General features: G+C 44.7%; 1 protein-coding gene across 4 annotated transcripts in view; it reads left to right on the forward strand.

Annotated features, from left to right (window-relative positions):
• ZC3H12C (zinc finger CCCH-type containing 12C) overlaps positions 1–21,747 on the forward strand; it is a 76,197-nt gene extending 54,450 nt beyond the window's left edge. For all 4 annotated transcript variants that reach the window (XM_055306397.1, XM_055306398.1, XM_055306399.1 and 1 more), the window contains 4 exons: positions 9,140–9,279; positions 12,242–12,476; positions 14,272–14,378; positions 15,048–21,747. In XM_055306397.1, the coding sequence (XP_055162372.1) occupies positions 9,140–9,279; positions 12,242–12,476; positions 14,272–14,378; positions 15,048–16,447 (1,882 nt within the window). In that variant the 3' untranslated portion in view covers positions 16,448–21,747. The remainder of the gene's footprint in view (positions 1–9,139; positions 9,280–12,241; positions 12,477–14,271; positions 14,379–15,047) is intronic.
• The last annotated feature ends 5,591 nt before the right edge of the window (positions 21,748–27,338 follow it).

A 27,338-nucleotide genomic window follows, 5' to 3' on the forward strand; every position in this document is an offset into this window, starting at 1 on the left:
ATATATTCTGCCACTCTCTCCTGGTCTGCAAAGTTTCTCCTGAAAAATCAACTGAGGTCTGGGGTTTCCCTTGAATCTAACGGTTTTCTCTTGTTGCTTTGAATATGCTTTTTAATTTTTGCCATTTTAATTAGTATGTTGGTGTGGACTCCCTTGGGTTCATTTTGTTGAGACCTCTCTTTGCTTCCTAGATGTCTGTTTCCTTTCCCAGGTAGGGATGTTTTCAGCTATTACTTGTAAATTTTCTACTCCTTTCTCATCTTCTGGGGACCTTATAATGCAAACATTAGTACACTTGATGTCCCAGAGATCCCTTAACCTATCCTGTTTTGTTTTTTTCTTTTGCTCTTCAGCTTGGGTGCTTTTCATTACCTGTCTCCAGCTTGCTGATCTGTTCTTTTGCATCTTCACATCTGTTGTTGGTTCTTTCTACTGTGTTTTTCATTCAGTCATTGTATTCTTCAGCTTTGACTGGTTCTTTTTTATATTTTCTCTTCGTTGAAGTTCTCATTTAGTTCAGGTACTCTAGAGACTCTCTCACCCAGTGAATATCTTTATGATCATTACTTTGAACTCTGTATTTGGTAGATCATTACTGCATCTTAGGTCAGCTACATCTCCTGGTCTTGCAAGTAGTAGCCTCATGTACAAGATGTTTTGTGGTGCCCAGTAGCACAGTGGCTGTGCACAACTCCTCTGGGTGCTTTGTTGGGCAGAACAGGCCCACAGCCCAGAAGACCACCTGTGCCACTGCTATGGTACATGATTGGCAGGACTTGCCTCTGACTGAGCGGTCTGGCTACTGCCAGTGTAGGTATACTGGTTGGTGGAACTAACTGCCCCATCCTCAGGGAAAAAGTTACTCTGGAGGGGGTGCCAGTCCTAACCAGGGCTATCTGCCAGGTGGAGTGCATCATCAGGGGAGTGTCTGGGCAAGACAGGTAGTGCTAGCAAGGTAGGTGGAGTGTCCGAATTGGTTCCAACAAACACTGAGCCAGCTAGAATGAAAGAGGGCAAGAGGGAAGGTGCCCAGCAGCACATTCAGATCCCTGCCAAAATTATATGTCCAATTTTAGTACAAATGTCCAAAATTAGTAAATCTTCACATTTACTCCAGTTACTTTTCAAACTGCTGCTTCTCTTCTGGGTCTTGGGCTAAGAGTTAGTGTTCTGACTTTTTAAGAGAGGAGACAGGATTCACTACAGCTCTCCCATACCTTATGGGAGCCTGATTTAGTGCAGGGTCCCAGGGCCGGGGATGCCCTCCCTGGTCCCTTCCCTTCTCAGGCAAAAACTCTGCACCTGTGACATCCCTCCCCCATGTGGGTTGCTGCCACAGCAGGGTACCTCTCCTCCTCCTACTACTCTTCTCCACTTGGTGATTCGCTCTGCTGGTCTCAAAGTAAGCTGCTTTACTTGCAGTGATTGCCTCAGGGCCCCCCTGAGAGGAGGTGCGCTCAGGATCCTTCTACCACACCATCTTCCTCCCTCTACCTCCAAAGTTCTTTATAACCATAGTAGGTACTATATTAATTCAAAGCAAATACTCAAACCAAAGGTAATTAAAGAGACTCCCATGTTTTCCCTTTTTCTCAGTGCCATCAACACAACTGAAAAGCAGTCCCTGTAATAGATCCCTTGTTCCATTTTTAGATTTCTCCAAGTTTTCAGTTAGCCCTCATGCTGGCCACTCAGTGACAAGTCATAACTTTAAAGTAACCCTTCCCATCCTTGGTTAACCCAGTTAATGATCCGTGCATATGTAACTTAAAGTATTATACAGGAAATTCTCTTTCCTAGATATGGCTGATGGAGTGCTTGGCCCATTGTCCCTCTTCTAGATCCAGTTTTGAAGCAAACTACATTAAAATATGTAGTTCCTTGAATTCTTCTCTGTATTACAAAATATACCTTTATAACCCATTAACCATCATAGGTGACTCATCTAATGACACGTAAATAAGCAAGTATATTGCAGTTCTCCACTGGGAAGTATATATTGTGTTGTTATAGCAAATCATGTTATTTGGAGTGCTAATGGAATTGTCCTTCTGTTGAAGACAAAAATGTAGACTTGTATGTACTTTAAAAATTTATTACAGAAGTATATATGAGTACATTAAAGTTCTGTCAGATATGGAGAATTTACAGAATGGTAAATTGGGATAGTGAAAGTCTTATCAAGAATAGGTTTGTCAAGATAATCTGTATTTATTTTAGCTCACTTAGTTTCCAGTGTCTAGTTCACAAGGTGTCGCTCCTGTGTGTGAGTTAGAGTCCCTCCATAGACATATCAGGGCTTCAGTTACCCCAGCCAAACTGAGTAGCCCTTTCTGTGGCTTGGTCTGAATTAATTTCATCTCATTGTCTGGTACACACTGTACAATGAATTACAGAATCTGTTGGGGAAGTTGTGATGACTAAATAATCATCTGCAGCTAGTTTCCCTTGTGGTTTATTAGTTGCCACTGATGTTATAGAGTCTCTCTTCTTCAAACTTTGGCCCATAGCCCAGCAGCTCCCCAGCACATATTTACTAATTCAGATGCCCTGTCTCCCAGACACTTCAGAAATACTCTACCTAGAGTCCAAAATATGGTATCCCTTAGAGACAGAACATAAAGACTTCTAACTCTGGGAAATGAACTAGGGGTGGTGGAGGGGGAGGAGGGCGGGGGGTGGGGGTGAATGGGTGACGGGCACTGAGGGGGACACTTGACGGGATGAGCACTGGGTGTTATTCTGTATGTTGGTAAATTGAACACCAATAAAAATTAATTTATTAAAAAATAATAACAATAATTTTCATAGCAATAAATGTATGATTTAAAAAAAATATGGTATCCCTTAGTTTAACACATAGCATTGGGAGATGAGAAGTCCCCTTAGATCTGCTCAGGAACCTCACAGGGTGAAAAAAATAGGTGGAAGGTTGTGTCTGGCCCTGGGTGAAACAAGAAAATACAATAGAGATACCAGAATATTGTTGCTCCAGGATCCATCAGAAAGGACAGAAAATGATTACAGTAGGAGGAAAAAGACCCCTTTATAAGGTTTGGTAACACCACAGTCTTGAGTTTCTTATTGCCTTCACCTTTCTCCATCTTTTCCGAAAATATTTGGAAAACATCTTTCCCAAAGTCAGTCCCGGAGGAACTGTGTATGCTTACCACCCAGGTACCCTCTTACTTGTGGTTGAATCCCATAACAAGGCTACAAAACAGTGAGGGGCTTCAGGTCTCCTCTGCTCCCTGAAACCATGCTCTTGGGTTTAGAATGTGCTTCATGAATCACTGATGAAAATGCACAGGGACCTCATCCAGCAGCAACCCTGCAGCTTCTCCCAGGTCCCCTTGTGCAGAAAGATTTCAGAGACTGCCATTAGCAGTGCCTCACAGGGCATCTGAGGTGTGAGGAGCAGCTGCCCTGTCAGAGATGCCTGAGGCCCTGGCACTCAGTTGTAAGGGGCTCATCCTTCACCTGGATAATTTCTAAAAGGCAGATCTGAGTCTCTGCTGCCCCAAAGGGATCAGGCTGATTTTCCTCACACGAAGATGAAACGTTGGCTTGTATGGCTCTCTTACTGCTTAGTAGGCTGACTCCTTTTGTTTCCCCTTTCTTCTAAGTTATCAGGGTAACCATTGGCCAACAGATGCTTTCATTCTAGGACAGTCTCTTACCCCAATTCTCAAGATTCCTTGTTCTTTCCTCTTCATCATGTCTGCTTACCTAGCTATGTTTTGCATGTTGAATGTAGGGGATCTTGGAGGTAGAACTCACATCAGAACATTCAGGCAAGGCTGGCAAGTCTCCCTCTTCCAAAGGGAAGTTATTCTCATACCCTAAAGCCATTTGCAAATATCCATCCAAAAAGTCATCCTCTCTCTCTCTCCTCAGTCCCAGGCAAAGAAGATGAAGGGGAGTAGGGGGAGAAGAAGCAACAGCGAGAAGGCTTGAACAGCAGGAGAAAGGAGCCTAGAGTTTCTTAATTCATTCTTTGCGGCTGTCCCAGTTCATTCGTTTATTTACTTCCTGATATTCAGAGATACCAGTAATCCTTTTATTTTAAGTAGGGTTTTTCTAAAAATCCCTATAAATATACCAATCTGCCTACTTCAAATGAGCCTTTCTCTGGCCATTTCAAAGCAGGATTTTTATAAGCATGCTTATTCCAAACATGACAGAGTAAAATAAGCCTTTTAAGAAAAGTACCTGCTGGTAGGCTTCCTGTGTTCTTCTACCATTAACGCCAATGGTGAATCACATGCAAAGTCAGAGCCTGTGTTATACATTTTGCTCAACAGTAAAGAGCAGAATTTGCAGTGAGAGTTTGGGACTTCCCCTGGGAACCCAGTCTCACTAAGCCAGAAGGACACATTTCATAAAACATTCAGGGTCTCTTACCCAATCAAAGGTGGCCACAGATCTTCCAACAAAGTCAGCATCAGAAGGACTCACTTGAGGTATACCATCTTTATTGCCAAATAGTTGAAATAAAAAAGAAATCAAGACCCAGAGGCACATGCCAATTCATAAATATAGAATTAGCTATTTTTACTACTGAGAAAATACATGCAGGCATAGCCCATAAGTGACTACAGAACTATAATGAATTTTCTCCTCTATTTATATGGAATTAAAACTTTAGTTCTTAAACATCATCCTACTTATTTTAGTAAATACTCAACAGATAGTTCATTTGCACAGGTAGCTACATTGTGCTTGCTCTGATGTCCTGTTTTTATAATTCTTTTTTTTTAACGTTTTATTTATTCATGAGAGGAGAGGAAGAGAGACAGGCAGAGGGAGAAGCAGGCTCCATGCAGAAGCCTGACATGGGACTCGATTCCGGGACTCCAGGATCACACCCTGGGCCGAAGGCAGGCGCTAAACCGCTGAGCCACCCAGGGATCCCCTGTTCTTATAATTCTTTATCAGGACCTCCTTTGTATTGTATCCAGCACACAGGAGGCTGCACATTTTTCAATGTGCCTCAATACGGTTAGACTAAGTGCAGTCTCCTAAAGCCCTCCTAGGCTGTGGAAGTTCCATCTGCAGTTTGGAAGCACCTGTCATTTATCTGCATGGGCTTTTAATGATTCTGGGCCTTGGTAGCTGGGAGGTACTTCCAAGACAACAGCAACCATTCCAGGGATTCCATGGTTAGCATTCATTTCTTTGGTCTGATCAGTAGAAGATTGGCTGGGAAAGTTTCAGAGACTCAGAGACCCACTCTACACAGACACACTTGCCTGCCTCTCCCTGCCCCCCACATGAGCTCCAAGTCTAGGTCAAGCATGAGAGCCAATTGCTAATTGCATAAACTTGATTTCACATTAGTGTGGGGTGTTACTATACCTGGATATGGAATTACTATGTTTTAGAGAAAGCACGCCTTCAACTTTATAAAGTACTGCCAAATTGTTCTCCTGAATAGTTATACCAATTTACACTCCCACCTGTAATGTATGAGTTCCTACTTTCACACATCCTTGGCAACATCTGGTGTTTGCAGACTTTATTTTTTCCAATCTGATGGGTGTGAAGTGGTGTCTCATTTTTGGCTTTAATTTGCATGTCTTCACTATTGAGCATCTTTTCATATGTTCGTTGGTCATTTGGGTTTCCTCTTCACTGTTCATATCTTTTGCCTGAAAAAAATGGGTACCCTTCTCAATGTGTAGGAATACTTTATATACTCTGAGTACTAGCCTTTTCTTTGGTTCTATATGTTGCAAATACCTTGTCCCAGTCTGTGGCATTTTTGTTCATTCTTTTCCATGCAGAAGCTTTATTACTAAAATCTATCAGCCTTTTCCTTGATAGCACATGATTGTGTGTCTTCTTTAAGAACTGTTTCCCCATCAGGGCTCCTCAGTTACTTAAGCCTCTGACTCTTGGTTTTGGCTCAGGTCATAATCTCAGGGTCATGAGATCGAGTCCCACGCCGGGCTCTGTGCTCAGCAGGGATTCTGCTTAAGATCTCTTCCTCTCCCTCTGCCCTCCCCCAAATTCACACATATGCATGAGCTCGCTCACTGTCTCTCAAATAAATCTTTTTTAAAAAAGTATTTCCCCATCCTAATGTGAATGTGTCCTATGATTTCTCTTAAAAGTTTTACAGTATTTTTCATATTTAAATCTTTGACCTATAATTCACTTTTGTGTGTGTTAGGAGATAAAAATACAACATTTATATATGTTTTCCATATAAATAACCAGTTGCCCTAGGACTGTGTTAAATGGTCCATCTTCATTAATTTCTAATGTCATTTATACACATGTATTACTTTCAGCTCACTCTTCTGTTATTTATTTCATTTTTTAATCTTTGCCTATACCAGTATAACCTTGAGTGGATTTCTGCAGTTGTATACTATGTATTGACAGCTACCAGGAAAGTTCCTCCTCTTCTGTTCAGTATTGCTTAACCATTCTTGGTCTTTTGTTTTCCCACAGTAATATTAGGATGAGCCTCTCAGTTTCTCTACAAATCCCTTTGAGGGCTTTTATTGGAATTGGGGTGGACTTACAGATTAATGTGAGAAGTGCTATTTTAATAGTCTCACCATCCATGAAAATGTCTTCACTTTTGCCCTTCAGTACAGGCTTTCCATTTTGGTTTGTTCCGTAAAGCTCTTGTCTGTCTTTTCCTCTTAGATTTTAGTTTTTGTTACTTTCACAAGTGGGAATTTTCAAGATTTATTTATTTTAGAGAGAGAAAGTGAGCAACGGCGGGAGGGGCAAAGGGAAAGAGAGAATCCTGAAGCAGCCTCCTTCCTGCGCGCAGAGCCCAACACGGGGCTCGGTCCCAGGACCCTGAGATCATGACCTGAGCTGAAATCAAGAATCAGCTGCTTAACCGACTGAACCACCCAGGTGCCCCCTACAAATGGGATTTTTTAATTAAAAATTTAAATTGCCTTGCAAGTGTAAAGCAATACAAATTTTTGACCTAGAGCCTTGTATCTTCAATGTAATAACAAATTGTCCAAGAATGTTGTCTCTATGATAGTTTCCGGTTGTCTGTGGAAATTCGTTCCATGGCCCAGTATATAACCAGTTTCATAAATCTTCCACATATTTTTGAAGTGATTTTCTCATTTTGTGCAGAGCTTTGAATGTGCCCATTAGATCAAGCGTGTAATTGATTGTTCCAGCTGTCTATATTCTTACTACAGGTTTTCTACTTCATCTTTCAATTAAAATTTTCCCTCTACTAATTCAGTCATCTTTTGCATTACTCATTTGGAGACTAAGTTCACAATTATTATAGCATCCTTGTGAATTTTCTCTTTATTATTACTTGATAGCTTTTTTGTCCTTTTAATGTTTTTACATTAAAATACGTATTAATAGAGCTTTCCAAGTTTTCTTTAGTTTAGCTACAAATGATAGAAGACTTGACTACTGTTTCTCAAATTGGGGGAGGTATTTTTTCTCAAATAACAAGGTCAGAGAGAGATGTGGGTCCCTCTGTTCAGAAAGTCAGGCTCTTTGTATGTCCCTGTGTATCATTCACAGTATGGCGCCTTTCATCCTCTTTCTGGCTTTCTCCGTATGAGGTATTGTTGGATGGCAGTGCGGGCGGGGGAGTGGATGGGGGGGGGCAGTGTCGTGGGACCAGCAGAGGGCAACCTTTACTGTCAGTGTCCCTGTGGAATAATACCTGTTTTAGCATCTAGAGAATCTTTGTCCCATGATGGTAAACTGTTGTTGTCACACGTTTTGTGAACATTCTTTCACTTAGAATCTTCTATTTCTGCAGTCAAATGTGACCATTTCCGTTCCCAAGTGAAGTCACCAGGAAGAAAGTGCTTATGCAGTCCTTTCCTTAGAGCCAGAAGCAGTTAAATGCTCAAGGCTCAGGAAACCAAATGTCATCATCGACTAACAAGGTACACTTGGATTTCAAAGCATTAGTACAAAATAATATGGTCAGGTTTTAGTGAATGTTTGTATTTAGGAATAATGTATTCTCTCAAGAGGTGATACCATTCTTTCCTATAGTTTTTCAGAAGACTGATTTCAGCATTTTCTATGAAACTCAGCATCACTGTGTGTCATTCGTTGGGGTGTTGGCAGGACCATTGGGTAGCTCGTCTTACCTAGAAACTAGGATCCCAAACTTCCCTTTCCCTTTGCCCTTCCTCTGAAACTTCCACTGCATCTGAGTGCACCTGTCACGTTGCCCCGGACTATTCTACGGAACATGAACAGTCCATGGAGTTTGCATTTATAGGCTTCTGGACCTATAAAGGAAGTTGGTCTATTTCTATTTTTTCCTTAAAATGATTATTTAGATGGTTCTAGTACCTTCTAGGAGTCTAGTAGAATATATCAATACACTTAATATTTGATTTGCGCTAAAAATTAACAGAGCATTTACTTACCGTATTTCATTCAGCCCTCCTTAGCACCAAGAAGTAAAGAATATCTGTCTCCACTATGGAGCTCTCAAGCTGCAAAGAACACAAAAACAAAAACAATTGTTACATTCAAAATAGGAGAAGGTTTCTTTTTAAAAACATTAGAACCAGTGTTATTTTTGAATTAGTGGTTAAAGGGCATGGGCAGAGTCTGGTGCTAGATAAATATGTATTGAGTGACTACACTTTTATCTGGGCATTTTCTTGTAGGTACTAAGACTGCTTAATCCACTTGTGAATGCCCTCTTATCATTAATCTTTGTCCAACACAGTATTAAATAGAAACCAGGTGTCTTTTCATTGAAGGACAGGGGAAGCACTGTGAACATGATTTTCTGTTTATAGACTTTTTTCTATGTGTAACTTCTTTTCACATTTGACTGACGTTCTTGCGGTGGTGGAGACCCCCTTTTTCCCTCATCCTGATTAAAAAGAGCTTATATCTTTCAGACTAGTTAGCCTTTACAACTTGACATTTAAAAAATCATTTTTCTTTATTCTCCCCACAATAATTATCCCAATTTTCATAGTTCTCCTCGCAGATTTTCAACTTTTCAGGTTATCTCCATGTTCCTCTGAGATGTACAACTCCCTCTGAAACTTGAGATCCATTACTATTGTAATTATGTGATCACTTCTGATGACAAATTTGAATTAAGTCGAATTGAGATTTTGTTGTGTTTTTAACGTGTTGTAAAATCATCTTTCAGCCATGGAAACAAAGAAGTGTTTTCCTGCCGGGGAATAAAATTGGCAGTGGATTGGTTTTTGGAAAGAGGCCACAAAGATGTTACAGTTTTTGTTCCTGCCTGGAGAAAAGAGCAGTCCCGACCCGATGCTCTCATCACAGGTAAGCTCCGTGAGCTGTTCGTTCGTAGCTTCCGTGCACACCTGGGCAGGTTATCTAGCACCATCAGATGTTGCTGACGAAGATGTCCATCTGTTTCTGTTTACTCAATCTGTGTGACTGCCACTTTCTCTTGGGTGAGACCTCAGCGTTGTCAGTGAGTTTACATACTCCCAGATTATGTTAAGGAAACCGTAATCCTTCCTCCATAAACCAACTGTTTGGGGTCTTTTTTTTTTTTTAACTTGGAAGCTTTTTACTTCAAATTTCGTAAAATTTTTGACTTTGAGACATGGTAAGAGTCAGGATACCTAGATTAAAATTCTGGCTTTGCCACTTACTGGCCGTTGGACTTGCTCAGGGCACGTATGATGACTGGGGAAAGATAAATTGAAAAAGAAAAAGCATTTAAAGCTGTAAATATCGGAAAGCTTGAGCAGGAAAGGAACATGAGCCCGGGAAGAAGGGAAAATGGCCATGGGCGGGGCGGGGAGGGGGGGAGGTGACTGCGTTTAATTTTTAAAATACCAGCATGCCAGGTGTCTGGAATGCTTCAGACTGCATGGACTCTGTAAAATGCGTACAGCTCCACTTGACACTTGAATAACACAAGTTTGAACTGCCTGGGTCCACTTAGAAGTGGACTTTTTTATAATACAGTACTGTAAATGTAATTTCTTTTAGGATTTTCTTCATAACATTTTCTTCTCCCTGGCTGGCTTTAAGAATACAGTATACACTACCCATAATGGAGAAGACATGTGTTGATGGTCACACAGTGGGCTTCCCCCCAGTAGTCAAGAGTGAGGGGGTCAGCACCCTCATCCCTGCTTAGAGGTCCATAGGTATTACCCCCAGCCCCCACCCCAGGGAAAAATTCTAGATAAAACCTGGTAAATTGAATGAATAGTCTGTTATTTTTCCACTGTACTGAAAAAGGTACTTGACAAATATTTTCTGGCTCTCACATAGAGATTTAGACTAGTGCTTTATCCAGCAAGTTAACGCCTATTTTACAAGCGCTAAACTCTGTATCAGGTGCTGCGCAAGGAATGAGAGATTCAGTTCAGCTTACTAGTCATATCTGTTTAAGTTAGGATTATTTATCCTAATTGGTGTCCTCTTTAACCTCACTAGGTATTATAGAAAAAGCAAATTAAGCATGATGATGTTGACCATTAGGCCACCACACTTATTTCTCTAATCACTTCATTGCATAGCATGTATGAGGAAACACTCACACAAATAAAGTAGCATGGCTTATTCATGAACAGTGAATAAACTGGAAGACCTCCGAATACTCATCTTTAAGTATTCCATGTACTCATTCTACAGACACTTGCTGAGTATCTCCTGCTGTGCTTCCTGGGCTGAGTGCTAATGGAAATAAAGAGCAACATTTTGAGGGCAGGGACCGTGTCTCATTTATCAGGGCAACACACAAAAATAATTATAATATGGCAAAGCCTGTAGTTGAGACTGAGCTTTTGAGTTTGTATTGGTTTTCTGTGATTAAGAGGTCAGTAATTTTATCTATTAAAATCCATCTCAACAGTGTTGAGAGTTTGCTTGGCTCTATGCTAAGTGCTTGTACATGTGGGCAACTCACTTCTAGCCACCTGACTGCCTTGAGGCTCGATAAAATATGGCTGTTTTATATAGAAGATGCCAGAACTTGAGATTTACCTGTGATTTGCTGCTTCTAACACTCACATTTCTTCCACTTCTACTCTGCTGCTGCTCTAAACCAATGTTCTGGTCTTAACGAAATCGTGTCAGGAGCATCATGAAATCTATGTGCCAGTTAGAGCCCGCCGACCCCTAATCCTTCACGTGTTCCCTCCCTAGTACTCTGCTCAATACTTCTGTTGTGGCGATCACAACCCTTGCTTACCTGATTTGCAGATTTCCTTTGTGAGGAGAGGTCATTCTTAATCTCAGTGTCGATGGATGCTTGACATACCACAGCACAGGCAGGCCATATCTGGTCACCAGAGAGAGTTTTTTTAAAGCTTAGCAATTCCAGTTCAACATGAAAAAGTAGCCTTTTTTAATTTTAATTATGGCATCATGACTCCGGGCCAGAATGTACAACGGTAGGAAGATAGGAGGTGGAAGAGGCACAGCAGGAAGAAGGGATGATGAGAGATTTTTTACCATTCATGAAAATATGAACTCCAGCACCTTTTTTTTTTTTATAAAGCCCACTAAACAAGTCAGAGTTACCAAGTGCTATAAGAATATGCCAACAGAAGCCAAAAGAGCATTCCTGTGCCTACCTTTATTCTGTCTGTGGCAGCTTTCCCCTCTAATCATTTCTCACCTCTTTTCTTCTCGCAGTCCAGCCCATGAGGATGCTTGCATTTCTGCCACACGTTTCACGGCCAAGGACACAAAACACACACTGATCACATCTGTAACAACAGTTCTGACTTCCCTGCCTCCTATGTGAAGCTTGCACATCATAAGACTCTTCCCCTTGCTACCTCAACTACTTCTGGTGCTCCTCGGACTCTCCCCCATCACATCCACTAGGCAAAAAACAGAACTACAAAATAAACGGGGTTGGCAGGGAGGACACACCTGAGCCCAGCACCACTGCTCTGTCCGAATGGTGGTGCGCTGGGCATATGGCTGTGTGTGTGCCGTCCTGCAGGGCTCCAGCTCTCCAGCAAAACCTTACGGAATGAAAAACATAACTGAGCAAATGGCGTTTTATTCTGTTAAAGTTTTAAATCAGCTTTTAATTACTTTGGGGGCTGTTTATATAGGCTTTATTATTGCAATCCTCAAGGAAAAATACTGGGAATTAAAAATGTGTTCTATCTACAAACTGTAAATCATAATCCCTAATTAAATGGTTGCATAAATCCAGTTCCTATTATAAAAGCTCACGTTGTATGAAAGTTACTTTGTGTATCCTGTTGTACTTACTGCTGAAATTCTACCCCGATCGTCCTTGCAGATCAAGAAATTCTGCGTAAATTAGAGAAGGAGAAAATCCTAGTGTTCACGCCATCACGACGAGTGCAGGGGAGGCGGGTGGTGTGCTACGACGACAGGTTCATCGTGAAGCTGGCTTTTGAGTCAGATGGGATCATTGTGTCCAATGACAACTACAGGGATCTGGCCAATGAGAAACCAGAGTGGAAGAAGTTCATAGATGAGCGACTGCTAATGTACTCATTTGTCAATGACAAGTAAGTGAAACCATGAAACCATATACTTACCAGTGATACTGCTTCCCTGCCAACGTGGCCATCCCTGGCAGCTGCCACAGGAGCCCTGTCTCCACCTGCCACTGACCAGACCTAAGACACATTTCTTCCCACAACTGATATCTCCTCTGATCCTCAGTGGGAGTCAGGAAAAGTGTGGAGCGATGCCTCAGGAAGCCACATGTGAGTGCCAGGCCCCTGCAGCAGAAGGCAGTAACAGGGCAAGTTTGTCAGAACAGACCGGGACATTCCCCATCTTCACAGGACACAGATTTGAACCTGCTGACCCTCAAAACATGGCCTTTCAAAATCTGCTTAGAGCCTTGATCACTTAAGTATATATTTTAAATACAGGATTTTTTTAATGTTATACCAATGGTAAGACTCTATTCATGACGAAATTGATAAATGGACGGATAACGATAAAAAGCAGGTCTCCTGAGAAATAAATAAAGCCCACAGATAGGTGGGAAAGTTCACCTGTTGACAAAAATGCAAACTAAATGTACAGAGAACATATTTTTTCACCCATTTATTTCACAAAAATATTTTTGCCTGTGCCTTGTTCTGTTAAAGATGTAGTTTAATACATCTTTGTGAAATAGTTTGGCTTGGGTTAGCAGAAGCCTTGGAAATATGTAGACCCTCTCAGGCCCATCTCCTTTCTTCGGATATATATCCTGAGGAAAAAAGACCAGATATGTTCATTTCCGTAATACTTATTATTGCAAGAATTAGAGGCAGCTATAGGTACCATAGAGAAACCAGTTAAGCCGCTCTGCATCTAGTGGAATATTCATCAGCTCTTCAGCATTATTAATACGAAAGCTATTGAGGAACATGGAAATTTATTTGTTAAAAAGACAAAGCACAAAATCATATCTGTGTGAAATGCTTATGCATACAGAAATAACTAAAATGCAACACATACACGAAATAATTGTAGTTAAGATTATAGGATTGAGTGCCTCTTGTTTTTAATGTTGCCGCATTGTTCTGATATTAAACAGCATATTTGCTAAGTGTTCTTAGCCACCTGACACTCCCTTAGGGGTTCATACAACATCGTTCACATTTCCTGGGTAACTGCATGGCCCGTTTCAAGTTCCAACAGTGACATAACAAGTAATAGAGCTCTTCAGTTATAACTTCTGTTATGCTACATGCCATGAATTCCTGTGTTCATGAGATTTTTTCCATCTCTCTGCTGAGGAGCAAAGAGAATGGGGCTGTGGGGTTCGACTTAGAATCTCAACTGTGCCCTGTGAACTTAGATCAAAGTCACTTAATTAGGAAAGCGTATTAATCTACAAAAACTAATACTTCAAAGGCCCACTGTCAGGAAGAAAGGAGAGAGGCTACGCAGGGCCTCAGCCCGGAACGGGATGTGGCTGGTGTCCACGTTCCTGTCACTGCTCCTCACTCACCCTTACTGCTGGACGTGGTCGAGGCTCACCAAACCCTCTTAACACAGAATCGTATGGTTTTCTGAAGTTCTTACAAAATCCCAAGACTGACAGGAAGAAAGAATTAATGAGAACATACAAGGCTCAAAACTTACTTGAGTTAAAACCAGTACAGGTTCGGCTTGACACAGTTTACTTGTGTCCGTTAAGAAAATTCTGCGTACTGTTATTTTTTACCCCATAAACGCTGAACCAGAATATTTGTTAAAAATGTTTTAAAGACCTTAGAGTGAATCAAGTTCTCCCTTCTGTCTTCAGAATTAAATTATCAAGCTCCTACTTAGATATATTTTGTATTATATCCATGACAGGTTCATGCCCCCTGACGACCCTCTCGGCAGACATGGCCCAAGCCTGGATAATTTTCTGAGGAAGAAACCTATTGTTCCTGAACACAAAAAGCAGCCTTGTCCATACGGTAACTTTCCTTATAAGTATTTAATATTTGCCTTTAGAACACAGTACGTTGTTAAACTTTTGTTGATAAAAATAAACATTTTAAATTTTGGATGGCATAGTAGGTGGTTCTTTTGATTGTAATGAGATTTAAGAAAACAACCATGGGCAGGGTGGGGCGGTGGGGGTGGGAGTGAGGGGGGAGGTGAATTATTTTTACCTAATCGTGTTCGATGCAAATGCACTTCCCAGAGTTAAAACGTGGTTAGCTCCAAAAACTGAGCTAATTCTTTGTGAAGTTAGTTGTCAAGCAGGTAAAAACACCTGGAGTCCTTCCAACTAGAAACAAGTCAGGTTGGCATGAGTTTACTGCATTCCAACAGCTCGTTTTGCTCTTTAGGACAGAATGTCCTACCCGGTTATGAAGCCATGAGGGAAGAGCATGGCAGGAAGGAGTTGAGGACATGGGGTGCCCACCCAGACCTCAGAAGGGGACTCAATCACTCGGCCTATGTGTTCGCTGCTCCCGGGAGCCCGGCAGTGGGGCGGCTGAGAGGGGCTCGTCTCCAGAGCGAGGGTCGTACCCCTGCCTCTGCCCTGGCCTCGCCCACAGGTTGAAATAGTCATGCCAACCCAAGCTGCCGGGGTCTGGTAGTGTGCTCCTTTGCCTAACTGATCTCCCTCTCCGTAGGAAAGAAGTGTACGTACGGACACAAGTGCAAATACTACCATCCCGAGAGGGGCAGCCAGCCACAGAGGTCAGTGGCCGACGAGCTTCGGGCCATGTCTCGAAACACAGCGGCCAAGACCTCCAACGAAGGCGGGCTGGTCAAAAGCAACAGCGTTCCCTGCAGCACGAAAGCAGACAGCACTTCAGATGTCAAGCGGGGTGCTCCCAAGAGGCAGTCAGATCCAAGCATACGGACCCAAGTCTACCAGGACCTCGAAGAAAAGCTTCCCACCAAAAACAAACTGGAAACCAGGTCTGTCCCCTCATTGGTGAGCATCCCGGCGACTTCCACTGCAAAACCCCAAAGCACTACATCTCTAAGCAACGGCCTTCCATCTGGAGTTCATTTCCCAGCTCAGGATCAAAGACCACAGGGACAGTACCCTCCAATGATGATGGCAACCAAAAATCACGGAACGCCAATGCCTTACGAACAGTACCCCAAATGTGACTCGCCCGTCGACATCGGGTATTACTCCATGTTGAACGCCTACTCGAATCTGAGCATCTCAGGCCCGCGCAGCCCCGAGAGGCGCTTCTCCCTGGACACGGACTACCGCGTCAGCTCCGTGGCCTCCGACTGCAGCAGCGAGGGCAGCATGAGCTGCGGGAGCAGCGACTCCTACGTGGGCTACAACGACCGCTCGTACGTGAGCTCGCCCGACCCACAGCTGGAAGAGAGCCTGAAATGTCAGCACGTGCACCCGCACAGCCGCCTTAATTCCCAGCCCTTCCTGCAGAACTTCCACGACCCCCTAGCTAGAGTGCAAAGCTACAGTCACGAAGAACCAAAGTACCACCCCAAGCCGCCCCTCGCGCACCTGGCCGTGCACCTGCCGCACCCGGCGGCGGGCGCCCGCTCCAGCTGCCCCGGCGACTACCCGTCCCCGCCGGGCGCCACGCACCCCAAGGCACCGCGCCTCGGCCGCTCGCTGCTGGCCACCCGGCTGGACAGCGTGTCGGACTCGCGGCTGTACGACGGCTCCCCGTCCCGGCCCAGGAAGCCCTACTCGGGCCCCGACGGCCCAGGCGGCTGGGAGAGGCCGGCGTTCGCGCCCGAGGCGGCCTACGGCTACCGGCACACCTACTCGCTGCCGGACAGCTCCACGCAGCCGGGCTACGAGCCGTTCGCCTTCCAGAGCCTGCCCGAGCGCCCGGAGCCCGCGTGGCGCGGCCCGTACTGCGCGCCGCCACCCGAGCCGCCCCGGTACCAGGACGACCGCGAGAAGGTCTACGTGAACCTGTGCAACATCTTCCCGGCCGACCTGGTGCGGACGGTCATGAAGAGGAACCCGCACGTGACGGACGCCCAGCAGCTGGCCGCCGCCATCCTCGTGGAGAAGTCCCAGCTGGGCTACTGACGGACGATGCATCTTCGTGGTGTGGAGTCGTTCTTTCGTTCAGCTCAAATGCTGAGGGAGGTTTGCTACAATAGCACATGTCATCTCCTTCGCGGCAAGGAGGTTAAATAGTATCCATTTATGTGAAATACTGTATCATGGAACCTGTACGTAGAGCCCCACAGCGTGGAAGTATCACGGGATTGCTTTACCTTCAAACTTTTTTTTAAACATTTCCTTTTTAAAAGCTCTCTCCTTGGCTGGAAATTTTTCCAGTTTGATTTATTAGATGTCTCTGTGATCTTTGATATTAATCTTTGGTGCATCAGGGGTTTATATGCAGCACTTTTTATCCTTGTTTCGTGTTTTATTACCTTGGTGTTTGTCTATCAATTGCGAGCAATTACAATACTTTCAGAATGTCGAACATTTGACTAGACCCTAGCCGACTATTTTTTCAAGCCAAGCTTAATTGGAATCTTTTACAGCTTTTTAAGTTATTTTTATTTGGGGAAAGTGGGCTTCTTTGTGCTATAATCATTATTTATAGAAACAAAGATATACTACAGCACTGACTTTATATTTTAAACAAAATGTAAGTTACCAGTTTATACGGAAATGGGTAACAGTCTATATTAGAATGATTTACAATATGGCACTTTTCATTGTTTTATTTTTGTTGGGATTTTTTTTTTCCTGTTAGGTAATTTAGTTAATTTAATATGGTTGATTTAAAGGAAAGCAGATGCAATCAATGGAAAAAAATTGTTTCCATTTTTTTTTCCTTAACGAATAAGGCAAAAGCCGTAACTGTTCCAGTTTAGAGCTTTGTTATCCAGCTATGATGTGCTTCTAGACGGTAGAAATGGAATTGAATTCCTAGATTCTCGTTAACCTGTATTTTTAACGTGTTTGTCTTTTTTGTTTCGGGGCACAACAATACTGGATAAAAGAACCCTTTCACAGTCCTTGCCTGTTTTTAATGAATCTAATTATTCTCAATGCAACTTTTATATTTAATATACTCTTTAGCTTTCCTGCTATTTATCAAGGCTGGCCTGAGGTGGGTTTATGTGTTGAGGATATGCAAAAGTTATTGATACTGCACTATAGGAATGGTGGTGGAGGCGTTGTCAGTGGTAACTTAAAATGTTTGTAAGATACTGTATATTTTCCATTTTCCTGAAGGTAGTTTTTGAGGGGCCTGTTATATTATTAAGGCCAGATTCTTGCCACAAATAGTGTAGTTTTAGCTACAGACTAAAGTCTGTTCTAGTATTAGTAAGGGATATTTCTGGTTTCAAAGTCATGGGTTTTGCTAGATGCGAATTCATTTTTGTCCTCAGAAGACAGACCTTGCATTGAGTGGCAGACAGTCGTGTGTGCTTCACATGACCTTCACAGTTGCCTCCAGGCTTTGAATTTTCCTTCACGTGACAGACATCCTGATCTGTCTCTGTCGTCTGCCCCGATGCCCTGGGTGTTCTGACCATTCTAACATGCTACAGTTTGAAGTAAAGCCCTGAAAAGCCAGAAAGTACCTTTTACTGTTGATACAAATTGTATCTTTTTAACTATAAGAACTATTTTGATTTGTAGATCTAGTGAAAACACAAATGTGTAACTATGATTAGACTTTTGGGCAACATTTTATCCCTTATTTAAATACAAAATTTTAAAGTGAAATTGAGGTCTAGGATAGGGTAGAAAAATAAAAGTAACGATTTAGGTAAATAAAATTGTCTGTCTTAGTTTTATAGAATATATTAAAATATATTAAATACATTTATTGGCATTTTCTTTCTCCTAAAACTTACCTAGTGAGAACTTAAAAATAAAGGTAAAATGCTGCCTGAAAATAATGTCCAAGCACCTTTGACTAGGATAACATTTTCACTACTTGTGTGACACTGTGTGTTGCATGAAGTAGGATTTGGGTATACAGTAAATGCTTCTAAAAGGCATTGTGCATATTGACATATCCAATAATCTGAACCGTGTTCAGCAAACTTAATTCAGGAAAGTGGTGTTCTACACAATTATTGCTGTTGTTTTTGAGGTGAGTGTGGCCCTTATCTGTACCCAGAAACAATACAGATGGTGACACAAACCATCCCGAGTGGTGTCCGGGTGTGACCCTACTCGCTTGTGAATCTGTTCTCCTTGATTTCGTCGGTCACTATCTGTAGAACAAGTTTAAGTGTAGAAGCTAAGTGAGTGCCAAAAAAAAAGGGGGGGGGTTACAGATGTGGAGTACCTTTTATTTTAGTCATGTTTTAAGCCTTTTTTTTAAAGTATGAAATCCTTTTTAAATTGTAGATTTCGCTCGCATTTTCTTAATGTTAGCATTTTCACTATCTGAAGAGTCTGCCAAACATTACTAAACTTATTTAAATGAGATCTTCAGCGAAATGTGTATCAGACTTTTAGTTTGATGTTCTCGTGTTTTTAGCAAACTTGTCTGTTACTGCTTCATGGATTTTAGACCATGGAACATAGTGTAGCTTGCCACTACCTGTCCTGAAGTGAATAGCTCTGAATTACTCACACTGAAATCCTTCAGTATAATGAATTGTGAGTTAAGAAATAGCAGTTTTTTTATGTCAAGAGGACAGTTTGTCCCCCTCTCTTTTCTTTTTTTTTTTTTTTTTTTTTAAGCACCCATGTTGCTTTCAGAGCTTAAGAATGAGATATTTGGCAGGCTTTAGACACAGCAAATTCTTCATTCTCTAAAGCAATAAGTAAAAGGATCCACCATTCAATTAAATCCATAGCTGATCCCAAACCTTCATTGTAGCCAAAACTTTCACCTTAATCCTGTCTTTTACCAGATTCACTCACAGATAACTGGAGAGGGAGGTGTTAGTAGAGAAACTGCCCAGAGTGGTCAACCAATAGGAGAGAAAAAACTCAGATTGGATTATTCTGCCCCTGAATAGTTGACAGTTGATTGTCCTTTCCCCAGCAAGGAGCCGGTGCACTGTCTCTGTGTCTTACTACAGAGGGAGTAGCAGCCAGCTGGCCAGATCCTGGCCCTCACGGTTCCCTCCCTGCACGTACGTTTCCCATCTGTTGATATCTCTGTATCCTGATAGAGTTTGTCATTGACCTCAACATTTGAAAGAAATGCACACCAGTATAAAATGTGTGATACTGGTAGAAACTTGAACTTTGTGCTTTTATGAAGTTTCCTTGATGAGAATATGTAATATAACTTTAAAAAAAGCATTTTATATGTATATATACATACATACATGCCTACGTATTTGTCATGAAGTATTAAAAACAGGAGAGGGTGTTACGCTTTTGGTGGCTGAACTTCCCTTCATTGAACTATGTTTGAGTTGTGGATGACCAAGACTGGAGTCTGGATGACCAACGATAAGATTTTAGAACCACCTGAATGGAAAGCAACTCTTCGATGGTTTTATTCCTGGTTTTAAAGAGTTATTTTGATAATTTTAATAGAATGTGTCATTTTAAAACACACAAAAAAAAGTAGTATTGATTATACAGATAATTATTTAACATGTCTTTTACGGATGTATCTATGTATATGGACAGTAATATATTTATAAACAAATATACTTTGATTATGTTGTAGCTATTAGTTTGTGATAGGTTAGCTATGGCTCTGGATACCTGTGTGTGTGTGTTTTGAAAACTCTCGAGCTGTCCCCCCCGCCCCTCCCCCAATTTACGGGCACTGACCCGAAGGTATATTTGTTTTCATTCTCATTTTTGCTCTCCGACTTACTTCCTCAAGATGAGCTTCCTAGGTATACACCCACGGATAAAACGAAGTGTAAAACCCATGAACTACACACGTGCATTAGCGTAAGAAAAAGCAGAGCTCGTAGTAGAGAACATGCGATATTTCAGATTGGCCTGCGAGACTCCTAGGGCAGTGGCTGACAGACCTGTTCTGTGAAGGGTCAGGCATAACCAGTCCGAGTTTTGAGAAGCATCTGGTCTCTGTCACCTGCTCACCTCTGCACGTAGCACCAGAGCAGCCACAGACAAGAGGCTGAGTGAGCCATGTGCAAAGGCCTCTACTCACAGGAACAGGCAGCGGGCCAGCGGGGCTGGTGGTTGGAGTCCTCGCAGCCCTGTCCCAGGGGGGGAAAACCCAGGATTATTAAGCCCTAAGCCCTGGTACGAATGTGTTCGTAGAAGAACTAAGAACTGTAGTTCGGTTGACATTCAAAGACCGTGTTATTTATTGACCACCTTCAAAAGAGGATTGCGAGACGGTCCTACTAAAGCATCCTCATTTACTTGTTTATTCTATCCTGTCCATCACTTACTAGAGATATTTCTTAATGTTAAACCGCACACACGAAAAAAAAGCATTCTGTCAACAGATGTTTTAATAAGTATTGAAATTTTTTCATGAACTTTGTATTTCTATTGATAAGATGGGAATACCTTACCTACATTTAGTTTTTTAAGGGCCTCATGGACCAAAAATTCTGTTGTATCTTGAAAATTAGCATGTAATTAGCCACAAAATATTTTAAAGACTGCATCTGTCAGTTACATCTTTCTGGTTTTTTGACTTAAAAAAAAAAAGACAGATGTGCCCTTCTTTAAAAATGGTTTTAAAGAAGATAAATATATTGTAATTTCACATATTATAGCTTTATTCTGTAAGATTAAAAATTGTGACTAGTATAATTGTAGCTATAACGTGCATTTGCTGTATTTGTGATTCTTTATAAGAAACCAAGCGTATCCCGGCTTTCTCTGTCCAGACCTTTAGTATAGATCTTTTTAGATGCCTTAGGACGATCCTTGATGAATGATATTCTTAACATGATCATGTGTGATTTTAAATTCATTGGAACTACACACTGCTGAGCGTGTTCATTCACAGTGCTTTATAAATTGTGTTAACATTATTTCCACAAGAACATTAAATAGTTTTGAACATCACCATACACTTTAGATATCCTTTCTTTTACAAATGGAATACAGCTCTAGCTTTTAATAGTGTTTACTGTTTAAAAGGGTTTTGGTTTCCCCCGCCCCCCTAATGCCATCTGTTAAGCTGCTTTTTACTTTGTTACAGTAACACCGAGATGTGTTAGGAGTAGCTTTTTCCCTATGGTCCCTAGTCTTAAGATTAAAAAACAATTTAAAGTTTTGACCATTTGGCAATTAAACAATTTTTGAACAGTCTGTGCATCTTTTAATTTAGTTTGATAAAATTTGTAAAACTTCACTTTTAAACCATGTACCAAATCTGCCAGTTGTGTGTATGAGATGAAATTTTTCAGATGAAAAATTGTTGTCCATTAAAGCATTTGACCTCTCTCTTACTTAAAGCAGCTTATGTCTCAAGGGGAAAACAACAACAACAACAAAAAAAACCTTGAAAAGCAGTGGCTTGTTTTTATACAGTGTATATTTTAGATTTTCTTGGGTTTTTTTGAAATTATGCATTTCTAGCTAATACAAAATACCCACAAACACACAGATCTCCTCAGAGACCTAAACCAAGCCTGCAAGTGAACCAGATCACTGATCTCCTCTTTTCCCATGAGGTGGTTGTCCCCTTCACCCCCAAACCATAGTCCTGTGCTGATAGAATCTCCAATTTGGCCCCTCAAACTTCTCTTATAGGAAAATAAGGTAAAGAACGTTTAGAACAACCATCTGGCATACTGATGTGATTCTCTTTATCCTCTGTCTGTTCTGTGTGTTTCTGTGATGGAATTTTTATGACTCCAAAAAGCAGTACTTTAGACTTACTGGAAATCCATATCGAAACAGTGATGTGATTCCACCACTAAGAAAAAAAAATTAAAAACTTTTTTTTTTTATGGTGGTTTGTTTTTGTTTTGTGAGGAAATGGACCTCCTGCAGCAGCACAGATGCTAAGTAATCGAGGGCCCCTTCCTCCAGGCCCGGGGCTCGCCTGCCTTCAGTGGTTCAGAACAGGAGTCTTCACGGATGCACACGTGTTCCTTACCAGTGTGTTGGAGCCAAATGAATTCATATGAAAATTGGAATTAAGGGCCAAAGACAACTAGTCATTCCTTACCAATTTCCCACCAGTGATTAACCTAAGCCCCTGAAGTCTTTCTGTGTCATCTGGTGGCCCAATGAGGTCCCCATTGTACGGGTCTCATTTCCTGCACCCCTCTTAGCATGAATCAAGCCTACAATCCTACTAATGCCTCATCTAAGTAGGTTCGCTTCCCTTATTTTATACCCAACTGGGAATTGAAAATACTCTTACTTCATACGTAGTCACAAATCCAAAATGGGCTACTGATCTTCATGATGTAGCAAATTCATGTTCTGTGTCCATGTCTAAGAAACTTTTATCTCCAGATCAGAGAGGAGTTTTTTTCCTTCATTGTTTTTCAGTTTTTCATTTTGCTTCTTTGGTTTTGTTTTACTAAAATCACCATCTGTCAGGTGTTTCCTTCCTCCACCCCCCCCCCCCCACCTTAAGCTCTTGGCCTAGGATCTGGATTTAGGTAATTTATCTCCCCTCCGTCAGTAGATTTAACTACGCCCTTCAGCTGCAGTTGGCAGAGAACGCAGCACATTCCAACTCCATAGTCTATAGGCAGGAGAGGTGGGACTGAGCATCCAAGGAAGCTACCCTGTGGACTAGTGCTAGTAGCTTAGTCCTTCCCCACCTCGCTCCTTTGTCTACAGAAAAAGGATTCATACAACCTGATGAGTTAGGTAATGCTGGGGAAAAGGAGATGGAAACAGCAGCAAAATCCCTATCCCTGGGTCTCTTATTAGCAGGACATATGTACTTAACCAGCATTTGTACCTCAGCCTCAGATACTGGTTTAAAGATTTATTCTTAGAGAGAGCAAGCACACGCACACATGCAAGCAGGGGAGGGGCAGAGGGAGACAGGGAGAGAGAATACTAAGCAGGCCCCACACGCAGCAGGGAGCCCAGTGTGGTACTCAATCCCACGACCCTGAGTTCATGACCTGAGCCAAAAATCAAGAGTCCAGTGCTCAACCAACTGAGCCACCCGGGTGCTGCTCGGCTCTAAGAGCTTTAAAGCAACCTTTGAAAAACTGCATTCCTATGTGCAACCCCCCACCAGCACCCCCAGCCCCGTGGCCCCTGGAGACGGAGTCCCACCACCTGCACCCTGTGCAGAGCTGGGCAGCCTCACCCGCTGGCTTGTGAGTGCTGAGCTAGACCCCGTGCACAGGCAGGTCCACGCGTGAGTCCACCTCGTGACTCTGTAAATGCTGGGTGTGTAAACACACGGCCGTTTCCTGATGTTCACCTTCGAGCACTTGGCCCTGCGCAGCTGCGCTGCATACAGCTCTGCTGTGCCAGAGTTCCGACTCCCACAGGGTCCTGGGACGATCCCAGTGGTGGCGTCTACTTCAGGAATGGCACTGTAACCCGTTGAAAGAGTTCTTGGCACCCTATTTCCATGCTACCCCCCACTGCGAGGCCTCCTAAAGACTCTTCTATGGATCCTAATAGGAAAGTAATGGAATAACAAAAATAAGGAGAACACAGAGGGCAAAGCTTCTGGAAGCTCACAGCCCAGTAGGTCAGGGATGGCATTACCGCTCCCCCACCCCAGGTCCCTGAAGATGCCGCCGTCTGCACCCCTGCCCCCTGACCTGAGTGGAAGGGGACGTCAGTCCCTCCCGATGGGAACCCCAGGGCCAATCTGGACAGAGCAGCATGTGCTTCGGTTGGTGGCTCAGCTGGACCAGGCACAGATCTGGGAAAACGTCTCATCAAATTGGGTGATTTTTCCCCCTTTGGTCATTTGCTCCTAGTTTATAACTAACTGCTGCCCTCAAATTTGGAGAGGGTTGGTGGGGAGACCACTCACATTTGAGGGCCCAGCACCACAGTTTGGTTAAACCACAGTCCTTTGCCCCAGACATTGCCACTTCTTAGAAATGAGAAGACTAAGACTCAGAAAGGACAAAGCACTTGCTCGGGGACACCTGGGTGGCTCAGCACTAAGCGTCTGCCTTCGGCCCAGGGTGTGATCCTGGTCTGGGATCGAGTCCCACATCGGGCTCCCTGCAAGGGGCCTGCTTCTCCCTCTGCCTGTGTCTCTGTGTCTCTCATGAATAAATAAATAAAATTTAAAAATAAATAAATAAAGCACTTGCTCAAAGAGAAATTCCTCTTCTTCTCAAATTCCCTTTTCTGTTCACTGTGCTGCAAGACAGCATTGGGGGTGCCCGTGGTCATCCTCCACGCGGTTATTGTGCAAACATTTAGGAGTGACCTCCGTGCCAGGACCTCAGCGAGGGCAGGGGAGGCTAGGAAAAGCGGGACATGAGCTTGTGTCTGCACTTCAGGAGACCCCCTCGCATTCACTGCTCTGCTGTCACAGCCCTAGTCGTCCTGACGAGGGGTCCACTCAGGTTGGAGGGAAAGATCGCCCGAGATCGGCTGTCCTGAGGTTTGTCTGGTGGCACCAGCCCAGGCCACAGACCAACCAGCTGCCCAGGGCTCCCTGCTCAGGGCCTGGGAAGCCAAGGACACACTTCCTCTGGGCCAGGACTGGAGCCTGGACTCCTGGGTCCCTCCTTAGCGCCCCCTCTGGTCCTGGGGAGTAACAGGCAGCATGTCCACTCATGCACAGAGCCTTCCTGGGTGCGCTTGGAGACTCCTACGAGGCCCACTGCAAACACAACAGCTTTCATGCGAAGGAGCTGCCATCTGCAGTTCCCAGGCCATCTATTTGCACAAATTCAGCAGGAGATTAGAGCCAGACAAGCTTAATTAGGTGACCCAGCAGATGCCCTTCTGTTCCCCAGGACAGCTCAATGAGGGACAGAAAGCTTAAAGCGCAGGAAGTACAATACAGAAGTTGTCAGCCTGGCCCAGCCCCCTGCAACCCGGCACCCCCCACGGGCCCGTGACACTGGTCCCAGGCCACAGGCTTTTCCGCCCCTCACCTGGAGCTCTCCTCTCCCCACTCTACTTTCCAAACCTGTACTTACTATTCATTTGAGTAACTTGCAGATGTGCAGGTGGAAGATTCGGGGGGGATGGCCAACCCAATTTGAACCACATGAAAGGCCGTCCAGCCCACTCCGCGGGGACCTAGGGCTTTGTATGTGACCGAATGGCCGAGGCTGGGACAGAGCAGGCTGCACGTCGTGAATACAGCGCGCATCAAAATGCTGTGAATCCCGAATCCGTCAAGGGAGACGCAGAGCAAGTGCATGGTCTGCTAGTCCAAGCTCCGAGTCACGGCCCATGTGGCACCCCGGTGGCGGGCAGCACGGGACCAGCCCGAGCAGGACTGGAGGCCACCAGTGGCCCGGGGGCAGTACAGCGAGGCTCCACCAGCCCCGGGGCCCTTCACATGCTGCCCTCCCACCCTCCCCGCTTCCCAGTCATCCAGAAAGTTCAGGTTCTCAGCTCTGCTCTTCCCCTTCCCCAGCCGGAGGTTGCCTGGTGACACAGGCTCACCAGGTGGCCGTGGTCATGGGGCCGGGGAAAGGGGACAGTCGACGGTGGCAGCCGGCTCTGGAGGATCCTGATACACAGACTTGTGATGCCAGCTCCCAGGCGGGTAGCAGGAAATGCCGCCTGGCCAAGGCGGTGGTGCAGGGAACACCGGGGTCCAGCCAGAAGCTCTGGGGGGCTGCGAAGGTACGTGCGCATCGGGGACGCAGCAGCCAGGCTCTGGAGGTCCTGGCGGCGGCCCGCGGACACGGCCCAGGCTCCCACCCGGGGCCCCTCGGCCGCCTCTGCTAACCTGCAGGGGCAAACAGCACCCCCGTCGGCCCAGGTCGGGGGTCGCCGCCCCCCCGGGAAGCTCAGCCCACACGACCCTGCCGGCCCCGCTGCTGGGCTCACTGTCCCCGAGGAGGCGCGCTCTGCCCGGCGCTGGCTCTTTCTGCTGGTAAAGCGGAGGGTTGCAGCTCGCGGCAACCCCGGCGAAGCTGGGAAAGGAACTGCAGCTTCAGGACGCCTCCCCACCCCCCCACCCCCACCCACCCTTACTCCCACCCCCCACCCCACCCCCCGCTGGCAGCCCCTGCACCGCGACGGCGGCACGAGCGGGCTCCAGCCCCCAGCCTGCCGCCCCGCCAGCCCCGGGCCCCAGATGCCCTGGGGCACAGAAAAAAAAAAGATGCAGTTAAAAAAACCAGTGGAAGAGAAAGGCTGCAGCCCTGGAACTGTGCCGGCGGCGGGAGCTGCGGGGCCCTGCGTGGGCCGGGGCCTGGCGGGCGCCCCGTGCGCTCAGCCCTTCCCCCGCCGGCGCGGGAGCAGGTCAGGGCACCACGGCCGACCTGTCGCCTCCCCGAGGCCCGGGCGTCGAGGCACAGCAGCCGCAGCCAACCCCCCAGCGCAGCCCCGGACTGATACACGGGGGACGCCCCTGCTCGGCGCCAACTACCGCTACCGCCGTCTCGCCCAAGTGACCCGGGCGCAAAGCAACCTGGAGCACCCCAGGCCCACGCTAGTTCAGCTCCAGAGGACTCGCAGAGCATTCGAGGACACCCCCACCCTCCTCAAGCTGGCACTCAGCGCGGTTTCAGCAATCTGGCCAGGATTCCATATGTGTGGGATATACCCGGATCCCCTAACCCACACCTACCTTGGCTATAGCCACCCTGCCAGGGAACTCCAGCCTGCACCCATATCAACTCCAGCCACCCCACAGGGGTGTCCCCTGCACACAGGACCTCAGGGCCTCCCTGACCTGCACCCACTTCAGCTTCCCATATCTTAGAAGGGAACCGTCTGTGCAGATAGCCCTGGGACTACCCAGGTTGCACCCACTCAGGTTTCACATTTCCTACCAGGACACCCTGTGCAGAGAGCTGTAAGACTACCCCCAAAACATGCTCAAATAGCTTCAGCTGTCCAACCAGGAACTCCATGTGTGGAGAGCCAAGAGACCGCCCTAGCCCACTGCCTTGTCTGCTCC

Source organism: Nyctereutes procyonoides, unplaced genomic scaffold, assembly GCF_905146905.1.
Source record: "Nyctereutes procyonoides isolate TBG_1078 unplaced genomic scaffold, NYPRO_anot_genome, whole genome shotgun sequence".
Classification (NCBI taxonomy): Eukaryota; Metazoa; Chordata; class Mammalia; order Carnivora; family Canidae; genus Nyctereutes; species Nyctereutes procyonoides.